At 33.9% G+C, this 18379-nt stretch overlaps 1 protein-coding gene across 1 annotated transcript in view; it reads left to right on the top strand.

The window, feature by feature from the left end:
* The window catches only part of LOC131072962 (uncharacterized), a 66866-nt gene that overhangs the window by 11679 nt on the left and 36808 nt on the right, over window positions 1-18379 (top strand). Inside the window, exon 2 of the mRNA XM_059217818.1 lies at window positions 6823-7100. Coding sequence (XP_059073801.1) covers window positions 6823-7100 — 278 coding nt within the window. The remainder of the gene's footprint in view (window positions 1-6822; window positions 7101-18379) is intronic.

Below are 18379 nucleotides of genomic sequence, written 5' to 3'. Positions count from 1 at the left end.
TTGGTATATTGTTATTGGGATATTTGATTAAACAACAATGTCCATGTATACACTGGAATAGTTTGTCAAGACATTGTTTAGGTATACCCACCTTGGTTTTGCATAGCCAAAAGTGCAGAAGATTTCAGTCCTATGACTGAATCTTGTTCGTTGGCCAAGTCTTGTCATAATCCTATTGATGAGAAAGTGGCTAATGCTCTAGGGTTTATGATCTATTGATTTGGAAACCAACAAAACAAAAATTAACTTGCCAAATCTATAGAAAACATTTAAACTAGTCAACTAGTCTTGCACAAAGAAGCACCAAATTGAATGTAATATAATAAAACACCATGTGGGAATGTACTTTCTGATATTCAACAAAAAATATCAATGATTAAATCCAATTTACCACAACAACAAGTAATATATATTTTATTTCCAAAATCTCTACTAAACCCACAAAACCATGATAAAATTACACCACTCGATTCACCTAAAACATCACAAACTGATTCTATTTGAATTACAAATGAAAATAAAAACATATAAATCTAACTACAATCATAAGAAAAACAACATAATTCTAAAGCATATTAACAAGACCCAACACAACTAGAAATTCACACACTATGCTTGATGATTATTAAAGAGATTTAAAAAAAAAACAAAAAATGAAATTGTGATGAAGAAACCTTGCCTTGAATTTGAAGAACAATGAAAGAAGAAGGAATAGAAAATTGAAATGAAACCTCCAACCAAAATCCATTCTAATAACAATAAAATCCACAATAATCCATGAACAATCCTCTTGCAATCTGTTGGAGCTCAAAATTACTGGTTGGTTGAACCCTAAGAATATGCCAGGTTCTATGTTCAGGCTCAATGCATGACTTTGACCAGTGAACGAAATCAACCAAAATGATTTTAATTCACTGCACTTTAGGCTCTGTAGGGCCTAGGGTGTACCTTTTTGATTAAGCAGGTTATAATTGTATTCTTCTAATTATCAACACAAGTGAATTTAAGTAATTCTAACTAATAAAATAATTGTCGTCAAACATATGGTCTATACAGATTCATAATAGCTAATTCCAATTGGAAGTGCCTACTAAATGTACATTTTAGACCACTTTGGGTCTAATTACCAAGAAAAATAAAAAATTGAAAAAAATCAATGTTTCAACAACTCCTACTCTTATAAATATATATATTTTTGAAATGTAAAAATACCCTTTTATAGATTTATGAGCGAATTTTCCAATATATATATATCTTTTAATATTTTAATTAGTTTTTTATATTTTGTATTTTATTTTCATTGAAAGTAGGTCATCAACACTAAAATATAAAGTTGATTATCTTGTCAAGGAAAAATACTAAAATTTATTTAAAAAATTTGGAAAAAATATGATGCAGTAGAGAAAAGAATCTATGTCAAGATAATATAATTCTTTTCTAATTTGGATAAATAATTAAGAAAAAAGATGGTGAGAATTGGAAAGAGTTATGTTTCAGCACACACAACTTTTCAAATTTATTAATAAATATCTATTTATAAAATTAGTAAAGAATAATAGTGTTTATTTTATAAAAAACTACATTCAAATAATTTTTATCAACAACTAAATTATATTGTTTATTTTATAAAAAACTACATTCAAATAATTTTTTAATTTTTTGTTAAAATTACAAAAATAAAATAGACAAAATAATATATTTTTTTTATTAGTTTACATCGTTTCAAAATTCAAGACATATATTTCACTTTCTATTGATTTAATTTAAAAAGTTGAATAACATCCTTTATAAAAGTGTGACACAACTTTGTACTTTTACCCATATGAAATAGATTGATTTAACTTCTAACCCTACTCCTATCTCTTACTTGCGTAAAATTGAAATTAAAATAATATGATGGTTTGATTGATGATGGATTGGAAATAACTAGTGCCTTATCCTGGTTATCAAAATGATGTTTTGCTTTATAAAATGTTGCAAAGATTGGATGTGTGTGTTTATACCTTGCATAAACATGCCAGAATGTAAATCATAAAAGTGTAAACCAACCATATCCCTCTGAATCATTGCATTCTTTCACAATATAGAACACACATGAGCACCTTGTGTTGCACTGACAAATCACATATATCCCTCTGAATCATTGCATTCTTTCACAATATAGAACACACATGAGCACCTTGTGTTGCACTGACAAATCACATATATCCTTGATACATTGATTTATATGATTGAGAAGAATAATTTTGGAAACAATATTAATGATATTTTGTATTTAAAACAACAAGCAATTGAAGGCACTTTCAAAGCAAAATGTTTCTTCACTTCTCCGTGGAAAACCCTAAATATAAGACATAGTCTTTTAACTAGTATATTACAATGTTTTTATGATATGATTATTCTCTTCCCCTTTTTCGGTCCTGATTTCCCTTTTATAAGTATGAGGGAGCGGTTGAGATCGTTACATCCTTTTGGAACAGAGAATTGTTTAATTACCCTAAATTACAAAATATGCACTTTGGTTCTTAATTTATATTTCTTAAGTGAATTCTTTCAGTTTATAAAAATATTTTCCTGCTGCCTCAATAAATTTTTTATTTCCCTTAATCTATAATAAGAGAATAATGATTTATATATGACCCCTAACCTTCTTCTGATTGGGTTTTACTCATTTGTCACCAATTAAGCTATATTTCCCACTTTATCTCAATTTTATGAGATCACTTTACAATGGGAAATATTCATTCTTACCCTTTCATAGTTAAGTCATTTTCACCTCCTTGATGAAGTAATTCTCACCTTTTTATGAGAAAGTATTTCACCTCACTAATTATATTCACCCTTCATAAATAAACTTTATATATGCACTTATTTACATATTCCTCCATTTACCGGTAATTTCATAGTTGGATTTACCTTTATGCACACAACATTTTGAATTAACTATTTTGATTTTTTAATGAACTCACTCAATTATTTTTGTTTGTCCATTTTATTTTATTTCCTGTATCCGTGGACGTGACAAATTTTATACTTACTTCTGCTCAGATGTTTTTTAAAGAAGCACGTAGGTTGCAGTAAGAAGCACGTAGGTATCCTTAACATAGCTATTAAAGCTTGTTTTTCATAAAGTAATACTTTTTGAGGCAACCAATAGAACAATTTGTACATGTTTCGTTTATGCTTTCATATTTCATATTTCCAATTATAATATTTGTCAAACTCTTCCTTCATTATGCTTTAATAGATGTAAATATGTTGCTCTAACGTTCTTATTTTATCACAGGTAGGCAGACAATTAGTATAGGTTGTGGATTTTTCTTTACTCCTACCAATTGTATTTGTTTGAAATTCCATTATGTTTTGATGGATGCATAAAAACTCCCTCCTGAGAATCACATTTGCTTGGTAGTTTCTAAAGAATTTTTAATGAATCGAATTTGTGTAGTGTTTGCTATGAAATTACATTTTCTTTAAGGAATTCAAGACACTTTACGTGTCTTGTGTAGGGGAGAGGGAACCACAAATTTATACTATATATTATATATAAATAGTTCACATGTAAATAAAAAAAAAACCAAATGTTGGTCAAAATAGACCTATACTTGAACACATAAGAACCTATAAATGTTATATAAAAAGTACTAATATACATTCATTAACAAGCGAAATAAATAATTTTTTGTTTGAAATAAAATATCATAACTATCCAATAACTATCCACTATAAGTGTGTCATTTATAAAATAAGATGCTCATTTAATAAAATAAGATACTTGCTTAAGCAAGTATTCCTATGTGTACAACTATTGTGATAGCAATATATATTCATTGGAGTATTTCATATTAATAATTTGTCCTATCACAAATATAAAAGGTGAGCACAAAAAATACCTTGTATTTTTCCATGAAATGAGAAGGATTTTCAACAAGTTTTAGTGTTCAAGTATTGGTCCATTTGTGTTGGATATAAGTTTTATTTTATGTAATAATGTGTTTTTTCTATAACAACAATTTTTGTTTGTTTGTTAAACTATTAAATCATTTATGTTGGATTTACAACTTAGATATAACAATTATTTATGGTTACTAATATGTATTTGGTCCATTTATGTTGCATATAATTTATACTCTAAATAAAAATATGATATTTTACTTACAAGAAATGATATATATATTTTTCAATTACTAGACATTTTTAGATTAAGTTTTGGTCGAATCTTTAAAAAGTCATTTTTAGGTCACTTCGCAGTAGACGTGTTATTTTGATGATTTGCATGATGAGTCACGCCTTCAAACTTTAGTTATAGATAGCTAAGTGTCCATTTTACATTTAAAAAAAAACGGAGGGCTTATGATATTCCATGTGACTGCTACATGTTGATGAAGTTATCCCTAACGACTACTGATCCCTCTCCCCTATATTGTGCATATTGTGCACCATATTGTGTAGCTTGTGTTTTCTTTGTATGATAGGGAACTGCAACTTCAACAATTGACAAAAATCTTCTATGCTTCATTGCCATGATGGATGTCCATAAATTGTTCGATGACTCTTTCTGTTTTGTCTATCATGGTATTTGCAACGACATTGCCTTACAAAAATATTCCACCCTTAACATTTTGATGCATGTTCGTATACTATTTGAAAGTTCCCACTTCGGTGCAGGCTCTAGAATATTGTCCACCATAACATTTCAAATTTTAATAGCTGACAAAGTTTTACTTTCTGTTTCTTGCATGGATGTTCATAGCCTATTCGAGGCTTCTATTTAGGTGCAGGCTGTATGGTGGGTAGGGTTAAGTTTACATTTCAAAAGACGTTATAAATTTTTTTCTGGTGTAGCTCTTCTTTTATGTGTAATCCCTTTTCGCCTTCATAGACATCCAATGTTATGTAGAAAAAGTTGGGGGCCCATCAATTGAAGTTGTAATATTTTTATTTGTTACTTATTTAAACCATTTTAATGGTTTTTATTTTACTATTATATATATATTTTTCATATATAACTCGTTTTTGATAATACTTGCAATAATCATTTCAAATTGACTTAAAATTTTACTTCACCTGAGTATTATTCCTCTCTAGCTTTATATATAGGAGTTGAGAAAATACAATACCACAGGAGCCCAAATAATCTCTGCAAGCTGAAAAACATACAGAAAAACAAAAACATAGAGAATATGCTCAATATTCACAAAAATATGTATTGTGATTCTTCTTCATACAATGAAAAAGAAAGAACTCAACCTTTAATAGGTCAAGAAACCCTAAAAGGGAAAACCTAGGTTTGCACATAATAATTAATTATATGCACCTAAAGTTAGCTTAAGTGTAAAAGAGATAAAGGGAACTTAAATAATTAAACAAATATTGTTTAATTAATCAAATAAATACCCGAATACTCTAACACCCCCCCTTAAGCTAGACTTAGGGAGAAGCAAAAACCTAGAACAACTACTGAAAGCAATAAAGATGGGTCACGACAACAAAGCCTGATCAGGTACCCAAATACAATGAAATCTCTATGAACTGGAGAAATAGAGAAAACCACATGGGAACAAAACTCTACTCCAAAAAGAGATGGAAAAGAACACCACTGAAGCATGAAGAACTTGCAAACTCTGTCGAAAAATAACTGCTGATCTGGAGAACCTCCACTGAAATAGAACATGACCAGGTAGAGAAGACTATAATCTGCATGAGTGCCCTCAAATGACACTACTCGAATCAGATGGCAAACAAGGCAAACACTGAAATCGAAGATACAGATGGCATGAGAAACCAAATCCTGAAGAGCTGATCAATCGAACGATGGAAGCATTAGAACCAACAGGATAAACCTCCCCATAATGCGGATGAGGGAGAGGGACATGTACACTGAAAAGAACAACCAACAAGAACTGTATGACGAAGAACCAGGAACATCAAAGTTGCTGAGAAAAGTACACTCACTTGACACATAGCATGAGGTGAATGTCGTGGAAGGAACACTCACTGGACAAAGGAAGATGACAAACAACATGCAAACATCAACCCCCTCATGGCACTTTATCAATAGTGCATGTACAACAAGGCACAAGATGTGCATGATCCCAAGTAAATAATGCATGATGACACTTTATCCCAGTGCATTTGCATAAATACAAGCTACAATGATAAGAAAACTAGAAAAAGAAACGTGAACCAAAATAGAGACATCCTACTAAGAGAAGAGATCCCAGGACCTGAAACAACCACGATATCCACCAGAGTGCTGAAAAGCAAAAAACTAAATAAAATATGCATGGAGAAGAATCTGGAAATAAAACTCAGATGGCTGGAAAGTACACAACACACGCTTTCTGAAAATATAAAGTTTTCGAAAAACAAAGGGCGGATGCTCATTCCATGGCTCCTGGAGTGCAAAAACTAGACCTCACTTTGACTGGAAAAAAACATAGTCAAATAGAAAAATTGGAAAAAATTACCAACACCAAGAGGTCAGGCTCAGAACCAGCTTTCCGACGCCTATTCATTTTCGAACAAACGACTCCGTATGCCCAAGATAGGGCCAAAAAACCAAATCCCCTCCTGAAAAAGGCCAAAAAAGGAGGTCTAGTGGCTCTTTGGTGGTTCGGTGGCCAGTGGGTGGCAGCTGGGTGGCGTTTCAGTGGCTGGGCGGTGGTCGGTTGGAAAAAGGGGTCACTAGGGCGGTGGGCTCGGGCGGAGCAGTGAGTTGAGTGGCGCGGGGAGCAGGCGCGACTGGGGCTGAGCGCTGCCGGGGAGCTGAGCGGCGTGGGGAGCTGAGGGCGCTGCAACGGCAACGGGCTCGAGTTCCAGCGGCGGTCGGAGCTGGGGAAGCGGGGCGCAGGCGGAGGCTGGGAGCAGATCTGCCGGGGGCGCTGTAGTGGCAGCAGCCGGAGGTGGGGAGCCAGGGCTGGCGGGGGTTGGGGAAGCCAGAGGCCGGCAGGGGGCCGGGTTGGTGGGAAAGAAGACGTCGGCGGCCGGGGAGCCGGAGGCCGGCGGGGGCCAGGGAAAAATGGCCGGCGACAGGGGGCTGTGGAGCTGTACGGGCCTGCAAACATGGCAAGGGCCCCATGGTACCCTGCATACCGTGGGTACCCCCATAAATTTTTGCCAAAAACAAAAAAAAAATTTTTTTAGAAAAGAACTTTTTTTTACTTTGCTTTTTTTGAAAGAATTTTTTTTTAATAAAAAGGAAAAAATTCGGCTTGCATGCCGTAAAAAGGCAAAATAATTTTTTCGAAATTTTTTTCTCGAACTGCATGCCAATGCCGTATGACTTGGATCTGGAGAAAAAAATGCTCCCAGAGGCTCAGGAACCATAATAGGTCGAATTTTATATGACAATAGGGGTTTTTGGGCCTTCCGAGCACGATAGTGAGGTTTGTTTAGGCCCAAAGTGCTCAGAAAAAGGTCAAACCCTAGGTACATAAAAAATTCCTGAAACCCCATATCGGCTTCCAAAGAAAAATTTTCAAAACAAGAATAGGTAGCTACAGATCTGAAGCTCTGATACCATATATGAGTTGAGAAAATAAAACACCACAGGAGCCCAAATAATCTCTGCAAGCTGAAAAACCTGTTACAAGGATAAGCAAGGAAGCAAATACAGAAAAACAAAAACACAAAGAATATGCTCAATATTCACAAAAATATGTATTGTGATTCTTCTTCATACAATGAAAAAGAAAGAACTTAACCTTTAATAGGTTAAGAAACCCTAAAAGGGAAAACCTAGGTTTGCACATAATAATTAATTATATGCACCTAAAGTTAGCTTAAGTGTAAAAGAGATAAAGGGAACTTAAATATTTAAATAAATATTGTTTAATTAATCAAGTAAATACCCGAATACTCTAACATTATAATGTAGGCAATTAAAATATTATTATTCAAATCATTAAGATTTAAATATTCACCCTTGCGAGAGATTTAAAACCAAGATCCAAAATGAAGTTGGGTCCCCTTGTGTTATTATTATAAACTTGGGCATTGGCATTAAACCTGACCTACTATTTATGTCTTTCATTAGTGAACTTGTAACAATAATAAGCTCATCTGATGATCAAATAAACCATTCTTCTCAAGCCAATATCCATAAATTGAAAAAACTCGGTGTCAACAAAGAAAACTTTAGTAACTTTGTGAAAGCGCTCTCCCTCTTAGCCAAAAACTTTGTTTTGACATATTTTGTCAATAAGTCCATCTGAACTGGTGTCAAGAATAATTTGGAGTGATTTTGTGATCATGAATTGATTTTAAACATTATTAAATTGTGCATTTTGACTTTTCGTGAAAATATCCAAACTTGGTTTTTTGCATTTGGAATCAACCTTGAAAACTGACCAAATCATACCATGAGGTCATGAGAGTTGGCAATCACGTAAACATTTAACCAAAGATTGCAATGCAACAGACAACTCCAAGAAATTCATTTTGATGTGAGAGGTATTAATTTCCAAAGTAGGCCACCAACTGCTTTATGAAAGTTTGACAAATAAAACTCTTTAAATTGCCTTTGTTTTTATTCCTGAAAACATGTCAAACTGATTGTTGAAGTTCTGCAATCTGGCACAAGAGTACATTTTCATATAGAGAATCACAGGGACCAATCCTTCAGATGAGATATTCATCCAATTAAGAAATATAAAGTTCCAAAGTGGGCCTCTAAATGATTTTTATCTTTCATGTTGATAATAAATTACAAAATTTCCATTTGGTTTTAATTTAAAAAAAATATCAAATTAACTGTTGAGGCTCTAAAGGCTTGCACAGGGGTTCATTGTGACACAAACAATTGCATGGATCAATTGGTTTTGGCTGAATATTATCCGGGTATGAAATATAAATTTTGATAGGAGGCCACTTTGATGGAATTTGTAATGTGTAGGCAACAATTTGAACAAATTGCTAATGTAATTGGCTTGAGAAAAATAGAAAATGGTGTCCTAGAGTTCTGCAAATGGACACATAGGCTCATTATTATTAGGAAAATTGCAAAGAATAGTCGGCCCGAGAAGAAATACATTAGGCATTGAAATATTGAGTCTAAAAAATGGTTACTCGAAAGAGTTGAGATATCCAAACTATAAACTTGATCGGATGCCCTAAAACTTGATACTTCATAAAATTGTCATGGTTGACTCTAGGGAGTTGAAAATGGACAAACATACTTATTTATGGTAGAAGAACATGATTTTAGAGTAAATTTCTTACTGGTCACCAGATTTAGGGAGGCATTTTTTAGGGTTATTGCTAATTTTCTTAGTATATGGAACTCTAAAATTTGTAAAAAATTAGGGTTCCAAAACAATCAAAGCCAAATCGATTCCAAATTTTTATTCAAATCGAATTCAAAATCTCTACACAATTTGATCAAGATTTCTCCCACCAATCTTCTCCAAAAACCTCCAAAAATTCTAGCAAGAATTCCAATTAACAACAAGCCAAAATCAATGACCAAAATCCTAGCAAATCCACCAAACAAAAATGCAACACTTTTTAGATAACCCTCTCAAAAAAAATGATGAAATAAGCATGAAGAATCTTTCCAAAAATCCCCACCAATCTCTCCCAAATTCAACCATCAAGCTCTCCCAAAAATTTATAGCCAAAACTCGAACCAAAATCCTCTCCAAAACTCAAAATGACATAATTAAAAGACTCTTCAATCAAGATTGGAAACCAAAAGCCAATCATCACAATAATAAAACCCTAATAAATCAATAACCATTCATTTACTAACTCATAACAATTAAATCACATACTAATAGTGTCATATAATAATAACATAAGTGAAATTATAACATATAGTTATATGATTACTTTAATAACAATACTAATAACTGTGAGTATTCACACATAAATAATATTATCAACTCAAAACATAATTAAAACACCACACAAAGAAACATTAACATAACCAATAAAAGACACCATCCATCACAAAATACAGGAAAACGTACACAAGAATACAAATATTGCCTTTATGGCAAATTCAAACAAGTAAACTCAAGACCACATGCGATTGTCATAGTATGGGACAATGGTTAAGACAAGGTCAACTTGAGCCTATGTGCTATCTCCATTACCACCACCGGGGATTGTTAGGCACACTCAGACCTGTGTATCCAGGTGGAGTCGATGCCTAGTACCTGGATCTTGCAAAACACCTACATGCAAAACACATATATCCATACGTATATAATATACCAATAAACTCAAGTAAATGAAGGGGAATTGTAGCATCATATGCCTCACAAATAAGTGATACTATGCCATCCCTTACACACCTAATACACAATTAAACATCATCACAATAATCTAATCTAACCAATAGCATCAAATTACGTTGGTACCCATAATCCATCCCATACAATATCACCTGAAATATATGTTAGTACATGATAGTCCATCACAAACATATGCTGTAATGTCATATAAAAAATTGTTAAGTAGACAAACTATCAATAATCAATGCATCCTAACATCATCAATGTATCCTAATATGCATAAATCATTAATGAAAATATCAAATCCTAAAATATATAGTGATCCTAAATAGTTCACCATCACAGATAAAATATGTATTATCCACAAACCTAATAGGTTAGCATGTAACTATATTCAAGCATAAGTTTATAGAACATATTAGGAAATGAACATGAGAGGTATTACCATAGATCATTATTCCTTTTCTTCGAATGAAGCCACATAGTAAACATGGACAGAGGAACCACATACCATAATCAAAGTATCATCAAATTATCACCTCCTAATTAGCATAATCAAGTTATCTTCACATTATACACTAGATATCTTCATATTTATATTGAATTTATATTAAAGAGATTTAATATCACATGCATATATCTATCTAATGATCAATGAAAGCCTAACCATACTACTTTCAATAATTAACTATACTGGATATTACTATCATAGTGACCACTAGATCTAACAAACACCTTTATCCACATTGATTAACTTTTCATTACTTCATTCTCATATAAGTATAGGTTCAATATCGTAATACCTACTTTACTGTGTTAGGGTTGGAGAGGTATTACACTCCGCATACTTCAATTTTCTTCTTAACAGGGTATAGATCAAACTAAATCACATAGATAAACCTTATGAACTATGGAATGGTAGACCCCTTAAAGTAATGTACTTCAAATATTTGGAAGCAAGTGCTACATAAAGAGAGATGAAGATGATCTAGGCAAGTTTGATGCAAGACTAGAAGAAGGAATCTTTTTGGGATACTCTACAACAAGAGGTTGTAGAATATTGTGGAAAGTGAAAATGTGAAAGTCTCTTAAGAATGAAATCAAACTAAATTTGCATCTGGACTTGAGATCGAGATATAAATTATATCGATTGCTACAGAAAAGGAAATTGATTTGGAAGGGAAAGAGACTAATGTAAATGAAGAAGAACTTGAACAAACTCCTAAGGAGCCAACAAAGTATGTGCCAAATAATCATTTAGAGGATTAGATCATTGGAGACAAGAGCAAGGATGTTTAGACAAGAAGAAGACTTGCAAAATCCAGTAAACAAGCAAACTATTGCTTCCTATCTCAAATTAAGCCAAAGACCTATGTGGAAGCTAGTAAAGATGAAAGTTATATAAAGGCAATGGAAGAAGAGTTGAATCAAATAGAAAATAATCCAGAGACATTGGAATTGTTACCTACATCAATAGACAAAAATGTGATAGGAACCAAGTGGGTGTTCCAGAACAAATTGAATGAAGATGAAAAAGTCACTAGAAACAATTCAAGATTGGTATGCAAAGGTTATTCACAAGTTGAAAGCATAGATTTTGAGGAGACATTTTCTTTGGTAGAAAGGATGGAAGCTATAAGAATGTTTCTTGCATTTGTAGCACATAAAAACTTCAAGATATATGAGATGAATGCCAAGTCAACATTCCTAAATAGAGAACTCGGGGAAGAAGTATATATATTGAATGACCAAATGGGTTCATGTTGATAGAAGAACAAGATATGGGTTGCAAACTAGAGAAGGCATTAAATGGACTCAAGCAAGATCCTAGAGCTTGGTATGCAAGGTTGGATAAATATCTGTTACAATAGAACTTCAGAAAAGGTATGATTGAAGGAAACAAATTATTATTTTTGTTGTATATGTTGATGACATCATATTTGGAGGAGATGGAAATGTCTGCAAGAAGTTCACAAAAGAAATGCAAAAGGAAAGATGTCTATGATAGGTGAGATATTATTTTTCCTTGGTCTACAAGTTACTCAGTCAGGAAAAGGTATCTTTATTTCTCAGATTAAGTATATCAAAGAGTTGTTAAAGACCTTTGAGATGGATAATTCTAAACCAGTTGCAACTCCTTTGGCTACTGGTTGTAAGTTGAGTTAGGATGATGAATCTCCAGATGCTAATTAGAAAAGGTACAAATCTATGATTAGCGGATTATTATATTTAACTACTTCAAGACCGGATATTATGCAGGCTATTTGTTTGGTGTCTAGATATCATGTTAATCCTAAGCAATCACGTGAACAAGAAGTGAAGATAATTTTTGTGTATTTGAAAGAGACCATGGGCTATGGATTATGGTATAATAAGGATGATAAATTCACATTGAAAGCATATACAGATGTTGATTGGGCTAGTTGTGCATATGACAGAAGGAACATGAATGACAATACATTTTTCTTGGGAGATAGATGTTAGACAGTTGAGATAACTGGAAGACAACTGAGAGGGGGGGGGTGTGAATTAGTTGTCACAGATTATAGGAACCATTAGCAATTTAAACTTTAATACAGGAACCCAAAACATTAATATCGGAATAGCAGTTAAATCGATTAAGCATAAACAATAATCATAGAATAAAAGCCATCCACATAACACCAAGATTTGTACATGAAAAACCCGGTAAAGGGAAAACCCACGGTGGGAAGCCTACCCACATTCAGATAATACTTCTACAGTAAGTATGTGAATTACAATGAAGGGGCTTGCACTTGCAGAAAGGCCAACAGCCTAGAGCACACTGCTCATCATAAAAGGAGCCTCACTGACTACATACAAATCCAAACTACAATTTGGAGAAGTGTTGATATGCAAAAGATAACATCTCTTATGCCTGAGTATAGTTCCGGTTAAGCTCAATAGCGGAGGACTAAATCCTCTCACATAAACCCAATTCGATCTCCAATGATCGACCAACTCCTCTGCCTGAATGATATTACATTATTCTCACATTACATTCCTTGACCATGACCTCTTACATTAACCATGGTGATCTACACCAAGATCTTACATCTATATATACAAACCCTCGACCATAAACAATCAGGTCGACCACTAGATAATAAACTGATTACATAATTACAAACCATGTCGGCCTTAGACCAAACAAATAATATTAACACATAAGACATCCTAAAAATACATCAATAGGTCCTATCCACACGTTACATTAAATCCAGTCCATAACCTAGATCAACCGAGACCAAGTATAGGTCCACATGCTTCAAAAATGATCTCCAACCACCAAGTCTCAAACACGATCACCAACAACATCCTGAAACTCCACCAAAATTTGCACCAACACCACTTATGCAATTCATCAAAGATCTCCATCAAAAGCTCTACCGATGAAACCCTTGCCGAAACCAGAAACCAATCTTCTAAGCAAGCATGATAACATCCAATAACCATACCAAAACCAACTGACCAAATATGAGTATAAGTATCATGAACATGCCAATTCCATAACCAAAATATACTGGAGCCTACCAGATTATGCCGGATCCAAACCAACCAGAAACTACTCAATCTATCAGGACCAAAAGGGTGTCGGTAAAGCATCCAAACAACTAGTATTGACATCAATGAAAAAACATCAATGCAACACATAATCAATTCCACCAAATGGCCAACAATCTCCCCCTTTGGCATTGATGACAACACTAGATGTGAAAAACATATAGGTACCAAGAAATGCCAAACAAGTCTCCCCCCATGGAAGACAACCAACAAACTCCCACATATAGCTCTGAATATTACTCCCCCTTTCTTTTTCTTTTTCTTTTTCACATCAATATCACTCCCCCTTTGATATCAATGCCAAAAATCTGACAGAAATATATAAGCAAAAACATAAGCTTTTGAATCACAAAGATGACTACTCCCCCTGAGCAATAGCATCCCACATCAGTGTTGGAATGAATAGTATCTCTGATAATGCATGCTAGACTGATGCCAAATCACATCAATCAAGTGTCTACCGGAGGGGCAGAAACTCCCAATCTGTCTCTCCGGTACTCAAATGATTCCTTGGACAAAGGTTTAGTGAAAATATCTGCAATCTGCTCTTTAATGTTCACATAAACGAGTCTAACTTCATTTTCTTTCCAGCTTCTCCTTCAAAAAGTTATACTTGATAGATATGTGCTTTGTTTTAGAATGAAATACCAGATTCTTTGATATATCAATAGCAGTAGAGTATCACGGTGAATAACTACCGGTGCATCACAATCCACCTTTATATCCTTCAACATTTTCTTCATCCATAAAACTTGTGTACAATTAGTAGCAACAACAACATACTCACCTTCAATAGTAGATAAAGAAGTACATAACTGTTTCTTGTTGATCCATGAAACCAACTTCTTTCCAAGAAAGAAAGCTCCATTGGAAGTACTTTTCCGGTCATCAACATCTCCAGCCCAGTCAACATCTGTATATGCACATAAAGTAAAGTTATCATCCTTAGGGTACCACAAACCATATTCTGATGTACCTTGCAAGTATCTAAAATTCCTTTTCATCGCCATCTCATGATTTTCTCTAGGATCACTCTAAAATCTTGAAACAATACAAACAACATTCGTAATGTCAGGCCTAGTCCGAGTTAAATAAAGCAGACCTCCAACCATAGATTTGTATCTTGTAGGATTTACTAGCACAAAAACATCTTTTCTTGTTAATTTCTCACTTGTAACCATAGGAGTACTTACCAGTTTAGAATCTCCCATACTAAATTTCTTCAACAATTCCTTAGCATATTTAGTTTGACAGATAAAAATACCTTTGTCAGTCTGAGTAATCTGCAAACCTAAGAAAAATTTCATCTCACCAATCATAGAAATCTCAAATTCTTTCTCCATATTTTTAGAAAATTCTATGCATAACTTATATTCACCTCCAAAAATAATGTCATCAACAAATACTTCAACAATCAGTATATCATCATCATGATTTTATAATATAAATTACTATCAACACTGCCCTTAGTAAAACCAAGATTCAAAAGATATTTATCCAACATTGCATACCAAGCTCTAGGTGCTTGTTTTAGTCCATATAAAGATTTCTTTAACCTACAAACCATATCTGTATCATCTGATAGTGAAAAATCATCAGGTTACTCAATATAAACTTCCTCATCAAGATCCCCATTCAAAAATGCACATTTAACATCCATCTGATAAACCTTGTAGTTTTTATAAGCAACATAGGCAAGAAATAATCTCACAGCTTCAATACTAGCTACAGGTGCAAAAGTCTCTCCATAATCAATTCCTTCCTTCTGAGAATATCCTTTACAAACCAATCTAGCCTTATTCCTTATAACTTGACCATCCTCATTCAATTTATTCCTAAAAACCCATTTAGTTCCAATAACATTTTTATTTTTAGGCTGGGGAACCAAGGTCCATGTGTTATTTTTCTCAATCTGATCTAATTCTTCTTCCATAGCTTTCAACTGATATTCATCTTTACATGCCTCAATTACTGATACTGGTTCAACTTGTGAAATTAAACATACCTCATTAGTTGCCAGTCTTCTTCTTGTCATCACTCCATTGCTCTTATCCCCAATGATTTGATCTTCTGAATGATTCAATCTTACATACCTAGGGGTCTTCTGACTTTTTGTTCCTCTTCCTTGTTCTTCAGTTACTGTAGAATTCTTTGATGTTGCCAGAGTAACTGGTTCAACTCTCTGTTCTGGTAAAGGTTTTACCGGTTCAGATATAATCATTTCCACTGTTGGTTCCTTCTCATAAACTCTGATTTGACTTTTGTTCAGCTCTTCTACTTTGACATTAGCACTCTCCACAATTCTCTGCAATCTTTTGTTATAAGATTTATATGCTTTGCTTTTATTAGAATAATCAAGAAATATGCCTTCATCACATCAAGGATCAAATTTCCCAATAATATCATGTCTCCTGATATAACATTTACTAACAAAAATTCTAAAATACTTAACTGTAGGTGTATTGCCAAACCATAATTCATAAGGCATCTTACCGGTTTCTCCTTTGATATGTACTTTGTTGAATGTATAAACCGCTGTACTCACTACTTCTCTCCTATAGATACGAGGTAGACTAGCTTCCATCATCATTGTTCTAGCAACATCCAAGATAGTTCTGTTCTTCCTTTCCACAACTCCATTTTGCTGAGGTGTCCGGGGAGCAGAAAATTGTCTTCTTATACCATGCTTGTCACAAAAGATTAAACTCACCGGATGTAAATTCACCACCATGATCTGATCTCAAACATTTAATATTCAATCCTGTTTTAGTTTCCACTTTAGCCTTAAAGATTTTAAACTTTTCAAATGCTTCAAATTTTTCTCTTAGAAAAGTAACCCACATCATTCTAGAATAATCATCAATGATTAGCATAAAATATCTATCACCTTGAATTTTTTTAACTCTAGCAGGGCCACACAAATCAGTATGAATAAGATCAAGAACATCATTTGATTTATCTTGTATACTCCTAAAAGAGGTTTTGACTTGTTTACCCATTTGACATTCTTTACATATCGGATTATAGGGCTTCATACTCTTAGGTATATCCCTAACTGGCTTAGTTGAACTGATCTTCACAATGCAATCAAAATTCACATGACACAACCTTTTATGCCATAGCCAACTCTCATTAATCTGTATAATTAAACATGTCTTCTCACCAGAGTTTAAGTGAAAAATATTACCTTTTGTCTGTGTACTGGTTGCAATTTACAAGTCAGATCTGTTAATGATTTTGGCTTTGCCATCCTTGAACTGTAATTGAAATCCCTTGTCTACCAATTGTCCTACACTCAAAAGATTATGTCTCAAACCTTCAACATAATAAACATTGTCAGTATTGTTCTTACCATCCAATGTTATAGTTCCTTTTCCTTTGATCATACATGCCTTGTCATCTCCAAATCTAACTAGACCACCATCAAATTCTTGCAAAGACAGAAACTTCCCTTTATCTCCAGTCATATGATGTGAACAACCACTGTCAATTACCCATTCATCCTAGTCTTCAATTTTAGTAGCAAGTGCCTTCTCTTCAGGTACATTCTCTTCCAGTGCCAAATCATCTTCCTTGATAGCCAGGAACACCCATTCCTTCCCATTGCCAGATCCACTAGCAGAGTCTTCTGCCGGTTCATCATCTTAATCAGTAATGCCTCCCTCATCTGCTATGTAGCATGATTTGTCTCTATTTTTCTTGTATTTATATTTGTTCTGATATCCAGGGTTAGGCTTAAATGATCTTCTAACTCTTTCTTCAAATCTTGAATTCCTTTCAAGACATCTAGATGTAAAATGACCAATCTTATTACATGCAAAACATTTAAAAGGTGCTTTTCCTTCATACTTACTTCCTATCGGTCCTTTTGGTACTCTTCTAGCAAATAGTGCTTCAAGTTGCTCAAACTCATCATCTTCTCTCTTCATATCTTCCAATTCCTTTGCATCTAAATCTATTTAGTCTTGCTTACCGGTTGTAGATGTAGATGCATGAAAAGCAGGTTCAGTCTTCACAGCTCCAGAAGGTCCAAATTCCTCAAGCTCAAAAGCAGATAGTTTCCCAACCAAAGTATCTCTGTTGACATATGTATTAGTCATAATTCTCAACTCATTAATAGCAGTAGCCTTCATTTTGTAAGCCGGTGGTAGGGCTCTCAGGACTTTAGAAATAATTTCATCTTCGCTTAGAGTACCACAAAATTGAATTCCCATAACAATCTCATTTACCCTTTCCATGAATGTAGTAATCCTTTCATCTTCTTCCATTTTCAGGTTTTCATATCTCACCCGGGAACCATCAAGTTTAGCAATCTTCAGTGTAGGGTCACCTTCATTAAGAGTCTCCAACTTATCCCATATAGCTTTTCCAGATGATTTGTCAGTTAATCCCATAATTTGCTGATCAAAAAGTGCACACAAGAGGGCTTCTCTTGCTCTACAATCATTCTCAAGCTCCTTGTCTAGGTTTGCCAGAGGAGGATTGCCAGATCTGAGATTATAGTGTGTGACACCATTCTGTGTGATCTCCCAAATCTCCTTGCCAAGACATCTCAG

Source organism: Cryptomeria japonica, chromosome 3 (assembly GCF_030272615.1).
Source record: "Cryptomeria japonica chromosome 3, Sugi_1.0, whole genome shotgun sequence".
Lineage (NCBI taxonomy): Eukaryota > Viridiplantae > Streptophyta > Pinopsida > Cupressales > Cupressaceae > Cryptomeria > Cryptomeria japonica.
This window is presented reverse-complemented; position numbering and strand designations above follow the sequence as displayed.